Source organism: Urtica dioica, chromosome 6 (assembly GCF_054948205.1).
Source record: "Urtica dioica subsp. dioica isolate 48M chromosome 6, U.dioica_male_clone48M_v1_H2, whole genome shotgun sequence".
NCBI lineage: Eukaryota > Viridiplantae > Streptophyta > Magnoliopsida > Rosales > Urticaceae > Urtica > Urtica dioica.
In genome coordinates, this window is record NC_142761.1 from 7,316,275 (window position 1) to 7,324,635 (window position 8,361).

An 8,361-nucleotide genomic window follows, 5' to 3' on the forward strand; every position below is an offset into this window, starting at 1 on the left:
TCGGCAGCCCACAATCGATTTCCCTTGAGGTAGCCCTTCAACCTTCCATGTTTGATTCTTCGCAAGAGCATTCATTTCTTCCATCACAGCCACCCTCCATTTTGGTTCAGATAAGGCTTCCTGAATAGTTTTAGGGACAACAATGGAGGACACATTTGTGGTAAAGGCATTGAAAGACATGGATAGACAATGGTTAGAGACATAGTTGGACATTGGATATATGGGACGCATGGTGCAAGATCTTTTTTCTTTTCTCAAGGCTATAGGGAGATCAGAGTCAGAGTCTACCTTTTCCTTACCTTTTTCAGAAACTTCCACCGGTTCGGGTTCATGGTCGGCTGAGGGAGCAGTGATGTTCTCTATCTCTTGATTCATGATCCTCTTTGTATAAAATTTCTCATACGGACTTAGTAGTTTCTTATTTTTTATTTCTCCGGGATTGTGAGGTGGTTCTTGACTTGTATCTATAGAAACATCAATTTTATCTATAGAGACATTTTCTTCAAAATTTTTATCCAAAACATGATCAATACTCGGATTAGGTATATTTTCAGATTCAATTTCGACCCTATTATCACCAATTTCATCAATTTTAAGAAAATCTAGGCCTAAACTATTTGTAGTGTCTTCATTTTGTTTCTGCCCCTGAAGAACACTACTAAAAAAGGCTTCATTTTCAAAAAAGACAACATCCATGGTAATAAACATTTTTCGTGTCATAGGATCAAAACATTTATATCCTTTTTGTGTAGCTGGAACACCTAAGAAAACACATTTTTTCCCTTTTGGATCAAGTTTACTTGCGGTCCTGTCTGAACTTTTTATAAAAACCGTGCATCCAAAAAATTTTAATGGCAAGGAGTTAATGGTACGAGAGTTAGGAAAATATTTTGAAAACACATCAATAGGAGTTTTAAAATCCAAATTTTTTTAAGGCATGCGATTTATAAGATATGTTGCATGAAGAAGGGCATCTCCCCAAAGGTATTTGGGTATTTTTGCTGAAAACATAATAGATCTTGTTACCTCGAGAAGATGCCTGTTTTTTCTTTCCGCTATGCCATTTTAAGCTGGAGTGTCAGTACAAGAACTTTGATGAATGACACCTTTCTCATCAAAATTTTTTTGTAAAGTTTTTGAAAAATACTCTCGACCATTATCACTTCTTATCATTTTAATTTGTGCACTATATTGAGTTTGTACCATATTAAAAAAGGTTTTAAAAATGGTTTTAACCTCATTTTTTTTCTTTAAGCAAGTAAACCCAACTTATCCTAGTGTGATCATCAATAATCGTCATAAATCACCTCTTTTCTTTTAATGTAGATACACAAGAAGGTCCCCAAATATCACTATGAATTAGTGAAAATGGAGATGTAGGTGTATAAAGCCGTGTAGGATAATGATTTTTGTGATGTTTAGCTAAAGCACATATATCACAATGAAATGAAGAATGATCTTTATTTAAAAAAAGAGTAGGATACAACCTTTTTAAATATGAAAAACTAGGATGTCCTAGTCTAAAATGCATCAAATACACTTCTTTATTATTCATCGGAAAAGAAAAAATTTGAAAACAAGAAGTCTTTTGACCTATTTTATTCACGTCCGATCCATCTTCAAGATAATAGAGACCATCATGTTCCTCAGCACTGCCAATCATCCTCCCCGTTGTTAGTTCCTGAAAAACACAAGAATCGGGTAAGAAGATAGCACGACAATTTAGCTCTTTTGTGATTTTTTTTACTGACACAAGGTTACAGGCTAAACTTGGAAAATGAAGGACTTTAGATAGAGAGATATTTGATATTTTTACACTTCCTATTCCTGCAATTGGTGTAAGAGTACCATTTGCAACTTTAACCTTTTTATTCCCCGCACAAGGTTTATAGGATAGAAAAAGACGAGAATTTCCGGTCATGTGATCTGTTGCACCTGAATCAATTACCCAAATATTATTTTCTTTTGAGCATAAAAAGGTAGATAGGGAACCTGCGAAGGAACACGAGGGAATATCAGAGTTTGAAGCCTTTTGAGAGAGTTGGAGGAGTTTTAGATGCTGGTCTATCTGAGCCTTGGTGAAAGGTGGCTGTTCGGGTTGCAGTGATTGCTCTCGAGAGGAATCGGCCATGTTAGCTTGTAAGGCTCTTTCCTTCTTCGTTTTGTACCCGGCCGGTTTGCCATGTATCTTCCAACAAGTCTCCCTTGTGTGCCAATATTTTTTGCAATGGTCGCACCACAGCTTCTTCTTCTCCTCGTTTTCTCGGGTAAACAAGGCTGATGTCTCTACTGTCCGATCAGTAGCTTCTTCATTCTTCACTACCACGCATGATCTTCCTCCTGTTCTCTTCAATTCTGACTTCCGAGAAGACTTCTCGGATTGAGGGCAGCGGTCGTCTCCCGAGAATTCTTCCCTTCACTTCATCAAGATCTCGATTCACACCTGCTAAAAACACATACACGCGGTCATTTTCTTCCCTCTTCTTCTGTTTGGCATAATCGGCTGCACTCTCCTAGGTATCTTCATTGTATTGATCCAACTCCTGCTATAGCGCAACCATCTCGTTGTAGTAGGTTGTCACATCTCGACCAACTTGCCTGGATTGCCATAGCTTTGTCTTAAACTCGAAGACCTGCGAAGCATTCTCCCGATCAGAGTATGTTTCTCTGACCGAGTCCCATACCTCTTTGGCGGTCTTCAAGAACATATGCGGTTTGGCTATTGAGGCCTCCATCGAATTGAGCAGCCACGCCATAACCAATGAGTTCTCTGACCTCCAGATGGTATATCCTTCATCTCCCTCCTTCGGCTGCTTGACTTCACCTGATAGGTATCCAAGATTTCCTCTTCCGTCAATGGCAAGCTTCACGGATTGGGCCCACTCCAAGAAATTATGTCCAGTTAATCTATGCCCTGTGATGAGCATAGACGAAAGGACTGTTGATGGTTGGGAAATTTCCATGGAGGAAGAGGAATGAGTGTTTTGTGTTTTACTATTTATCGGTTTTTTCATAAGGGAATCGCTCTGATACCATGAAAGCTTATGGTATGAACCAATATTTTATTATGAGCCTTAAGCACTGCTTAAATAGGCGAGATACAATCAGTTACAATCTAGGAAATCTCGGAAAAAAATAAGCTAACTAATGCTAGAATATCTCACTAACTAAATATAGAATATACACAATAACAGCTCTTATTCTACCGAGTAAATGCAGAATAATCACAGTATTAATTACAGATTTCTTCAAAACCCATTTAGCAACTTTCTCTTTCAAGCATTCAATTTCAAAATTAAAATCCCGAAATCAAATTTCAATTCCAAACTATAAATAAAAAAAAACCTTCCATTTGATTCGCGGACACAAAAGAGGAGGAAAATAATCTATAGTTTACGTTTCTTTGAGTTCGGCCTTCCTCGATAATTCTGGCTAAAGTTCTCAATTCCGTAGTTGAAGTTCTTGAATGAAATCCGGCGAATTCACTTCGGCATACTCTTTCTCTTAGAGATGCGACAGAAGAGTGTACGTAGAGAAGTGGACGAAGAACGGAGTAACAATCTGAAGTTTAGAACAAAGAAAAAGAAGAAAGAATGGAGATGGAAATCAAAATTATCAGAACATGATGCCACGTTTTGCCACCATTTGGGCATCTGTTAAATTCTGATTGATTAGCAAGAAGTCTGTTGGTGTAATTTGTAATGCCGAGCTTTATCATTAACATATTCTTGAAAAACAGACCCAATTATAAAACAATCTGGAAACATTTCAACAAACACATGGTACGCAGATCGATAAACGCCTAAATATCTACCAAAAAAATATTCACAACAGAACCTATAAAAGACAAATAAAAAAACGGAATTTGTAAGATCACAAAAATCACAGTAACAGGAAGTCGAAGCAAACCATCATCCATAGGTTGGTGATTTGATGTTGAAAAAAAAAACCACAGCAGCATGAGCAAAGACTCGACGAAGTCCTAGAAGCGTAATAGCTTTACAATCTATAGTTTAAGTAATAACTGAAGAAATCAATCTACAAGTAATCAATCTACAAGAAATTCTACTTCAAATTACAACCAGCTAATGGAAAACACTTAACAGTGCATGAGGGTCGGTGACGGGGCGAAAGCGGCTTGGAAAAGGATTGTAGTTAAATAATTCAAGAGCTAAATTAGAAAGACCTATAAATTTGATTTGATCAAAGGAAAAAAAAAGTTCGTATGCAATTAGACACCAGTAGAAGAGAGAAGATTTGCCGAACCAGATAGTTGGGTGGTCTTCTCGAATTTGTTTAATGATTCTTCTTACTGCCTTCAAAGTTCAAACCAGGTAAACTCGCCTATTATGCAATTTCTTATTAATAATCAATCAGTTTCGAAAGATCAAACTGACCTAATCAAGCGAATCATAAGATTTCATATGATGAACTATAAACATAGATGCTGTTATGAATGAAGAAAAACCTAAATTCAATTACATGGATTCTTAAACATACACAAAACTGAGAAAAATGCACATATCTATTGGAAAAAATTGTTGGATTAAAGAATAAAATGAGACATAAATCAGATTTCAAATAATTTTTTTTTGCTTGTTACCTCGATAAAGCTCTGTATTCAGGGGAATTATTTTCAACAATAATTAAGGCTCCGTTTGGAACCCGGAAAATAGGTGGGAAAGGAAAATGGAAATCCCTCCTATTTTACTAAGGTTGTTTGGATTGAGGAAAATATGGTAGAAAAAAATATGATGGAAAATGCGAGGGAAAGTGTATAACTAAAATGAGGATTCCATTTTCCTTCCAAAATCAAATGGAAAATGAGAATCTCTCCACATTTGTCTACGAGGGGATCACATTTGTCTAAGGTAAAAATGTTAAACTTTTAAAAAATGGGCAAAAATGTAAATAAAAAACTTTTAAAGGGTGCTAATTAAAAAAAAAATTATGGTAAAAATGAAATTTTTTTAAAAAAATGGGTCAAAAGTGTAAATTTTTTAGGGTAAAAATGTAAAACTTTTTAAAAATGGGCAAAAAATGTAAATAAAAAAATTTAGGGGGGCTAATTATAAAAAATCATGGTAAAAATGAAATTTTTTTTAAAAAATGGGTCAAAAGTGTAAATTTTTTAGAGTAAAAATGTAAAACTTTTTAAAAATGGGCAAAAAATGTAAATAAAAAATTTTAGGGGGGCTATAATTAAAAAAAATTCATGGTAAAAATGAAATTTTTTTAAAAAAATGGGTCAAATGTGTAAATATTTTAGGGTAAAATATGTAAATTTTTTTAAAAATGGACAAAAAATGTAAATAAAAAAAATTTGAGGGGGAGGGGGCTAGAGCCCACCCTTGACTTGAGTTAGCTCCCTCCCTAGTCTCGTCGATACTTTCCCGTCAATTTTCTCTCATATTTTCGATGATTTTCAAACACAATTATAATTTTGACTTTTCCTATTATTTTCTCTTACATTTTCATTTTCTCTATTATTTTCACTTTCTCTCTTATTTTCCGGGTTCCAAACGGAGCCTTAATGGCTTAGAGATCGTGCACGGGGGAAGTCGTGATGATGCCAGAACAAAGAACTTTTGACAGAAATCTGACAAAATATTAAAAGAAAAAATTTCAAATCTCAAGACCAAAAAGAAAAAAGAAACATATAACAAGCAAACGCAATCAAAAGAATGAAAAGGCAAGGCAATCACATGAATTGAGATCCAAATAATTTAACAAAAACACTCACTAAAAAGAAAATCCAAACAAGAAAAAGAAAACGAAAATGAAGAGGAGGCGCGAGAACTGACGAGAGGAAGTGTGGAATCCCCGACCCAAGAAGAATGGGAACGGCGTGAACATCAGCGAGAAAAGGGCAACAATGGCGATGGGGAATCATGATCCGTTGTGGCCGCAAAAAACTCAAAACCTAGAATTTCATCTTTAAATTTGAGCAAGGAAAAAAACCTTGTGTACCATTAGCAATTTCAATGTATGCCCGAGGAGTTATTTATTTTGATCCAAAAAATAATGGACGCCATTTTAATCTTCATAAAATTCTTAGATACACAAAACATCAAACACCATGTGGGCACTACATATATTTGAGAGATTAGACAGTAAAGATCTTATAAGAAAAAAAAAACAAAACAAAATTAAGTTAAGAGAAACCCAGGATAAAAAATTGAAGAAAGGAAAAAAATTAAGTTAAGAGACATTGAACGCGGAGATACGGCCGAAGATGACAAACATTGAAGAAAGGAAAAAAATTAAGTTAAGAGAAACCCAGGATAAAAAATTCCAATCGAAAAAATATAAAAAAACCAAATTTAAACTCAAAATCTCTATGAATCTCTAACCACCGTTTGAACCACACAAAATCGACCAAAAAAAATCTCCTAAATCAGCGAAGGACAGGGACATTGAACGCGGAGATACGGCCGAAGATGACATACTTTGAAGAAAGGAAAAAAATTAAGTTAAGAGAAATCCAGGATAAAAAAATTCCAATCGAAAAAAATATAAAAAACCAAATTTAAACTCAAAATCTCTATGAATCTCTAACCACCGTTTCAACCACACAAAATCGACAATTCAAATTAAACATAACTCAACTACAAAACCAAAATTTCTAATAGACTTCACAAAATTCTTAGATACACAAAACATCAATAACATGTGGGCACTACAGCTATTAGAGAGCTACCTTAAGCAGCTAAGGACAGAGACATAATAAGCAGGAGATATGACCGAAGATAACAAACTTCAAATAAAAAAAAAGCTAAGACAAACTAAAAAATATAACTAAACCCTAAAACATAACGGGAAAACTCCTAAATGTGCTCTACAAAAATATCTCCTAAATCAGCTACATATATGGAAGAATCTGACAATTTCTTAACCTAAACTTTGAATCCACACAAATAACTATTGATCGAGACTTAATCATGATCAAAACGCAATAGCAAAATCAAGTAAGGAAATCAAAACCTGTGAAAGTGAGGTAAGAAGAGTCTGGTCGTCAGGAACGGAATTGAAAACTAAAATTAGAATCTTCGTCGTTGCAGTCTGAGAAATCGTCAGAGAGAAATCGAGAGTGCTCCATGACCTTCTTGTCCGTGTGAGTTCAGTCTCGTCGCTGGAGTTAGGGCGAGAACCGTCTAATGACCGACGAGTTGCAGCAAAGCGAAGAATTGGGTCACAGATTGAGTCCACTGAGAGCACGGGTAGGAAAAAAATGCGGGGAGAGACGCCAAATCAAAAAACCAAGAAGAACAAATAGGCAGTTAATTAAGAGAAAACCGTCCAAAGAAAGAGAATCGGTGTGGGTAAATTTGCAATTGGCAAGAGGAATTTTTCCAAAAAAACAAGTAAATCATCTCTAGATGTTTCAAAGCATCTTAAGGTTCAAGACGATCGCAAATCTTAAATACTCCAACAATCTGTAAGGTACAAATGACTAATTTCCCAGCCACACGATTGAAAACTTCAGAGTTGATGGATCACTCGGACTCGAACTTAAATTCTACAGAAACAAAAATTCAGAAATACCCAAAAATCTTGATTAGGTGAGAGAGATAGAGAGACAGGGGATATAACGAATTCGAAGGAGATGAAGTGGAGGGACCTGAACTGGAGATCGGTAGTGGCGGCGGATGTTCTCGAGCCTTTTGATCTCATGGTCGCTGAGTTTTTTTTTTGGGCTATAGAACCGATTGCAGAGACAGAGCTAGGGCTTTCGGTGGCAATGGTGAGGAATCGCGAGAGACGAGGCGCGGCGAAGAAGACGAAAGATAGTAAGAGACTAAGAATAAAAACAGAAGAAAGAGAGAGGAAGATGCGAGGAGCGGCGAAGAAGAAGGAAGATAGTAAGAGACGAAGAATAAAAACGGAAAACCCGAAACGCCGAGAAGACGCGCCGATCAAAGGGCCGATGGTCAGACCGAAGGTCCTGAAGAGCGGCAAGCCTTCCATCACGAGTCGACTGGCAAGTCCTCGTGCCAAACTCTCAGCTCCTCAAGTCGAGCCTCGCTCCTTGAGTTGAGTCATTCTCCTCGAGTCAAGCCCTCGAGTCGAATCGAGCCTCGAGTCGTTCTCCTCGAGTCAAGCCTCGAATCATTCTCCTCGAGTCGAGCCGCGTTCCTCGAGACGAGCCTCGAGTCATTCTCCTCGAGTCGATCCTCGAGTCGTTCTCCTCGAGTCAAGCCCTTGAGTCGTCCTCCTCGAGTCGTGCCTCGCTCCTCGAGTTGAGTCACGCTCCTTGAGTAGAGACCTTCATATTTTGCGTGACAAGCGTGATATCCGAAGACCACGAAGGCCCACAAGAGTCCGACGAAACAGGCTGTGCGTCGTGCGACTCTCAAGGAA

The 8,361-nt window shown here is 36.9% G+C and overlaps 1 protein-coding gene and 1 long non-coding RNA gene across 2 annotated transcripts; both read right to left on the reverse strand.

Annotated features, from left to right (window-relative positions):
* Positions 1 to 2,309: 2,309 nt before the first annotated feature.
* Positions 2,310 to 2,963, reverse strand: LOC149393211 (uncharacterized). The gene is made up of 2 exons (XM_089617944.1): positions 2,595 to 2,963; positions 2,310 to 2,513 (listed from the first exon to the last, which is right to left on the reverse strand). The coding sequence occupies exons 1-2, from the start codon at positions 2,961 to 2,963 to the stop codon at positions 2,310 to 2,312; spliced, it is 573 nt and encodes a 190-aa protein (XP_089474070.1).
* Positions 2,964 to 5,530: 2,567 nt separating this feature from the next.
* LOC149393212 (uncharacterized) lies at positions 5,531 to 7,214 on the reverse strand. Its single transcript, XR_016299882.1, has 3 exons — positions 6,985 to 7,214; positions 5,805 to 5,923; positions 5,531 to 5,599 (listed from the first exon to the last, which is right to left on the reverse strand). It is a non-coding gene; the product is annotated as an uncharacterized LOC149393212 (long non-coding RNA).
* Positions 7,215 to 8,361: the final 1,147 nt, after the last annotated feature.

Coding starts and splice junctions, on each gene's coding strand:
- LOC149393211 (XM_089617944.1), bottom strand. CDS start 2,963: ATGGAAATTTCCCAACCATCAACAGTCCTTTCGTCTATGCTCATCACA. Junction 2,514..2,594: donor AGCTATGGCAATCCAGGCAA/GTTGGTCGAGAT, acceptor GAAGATACCTAG/GAGAGTGCAGCCGATTATGC.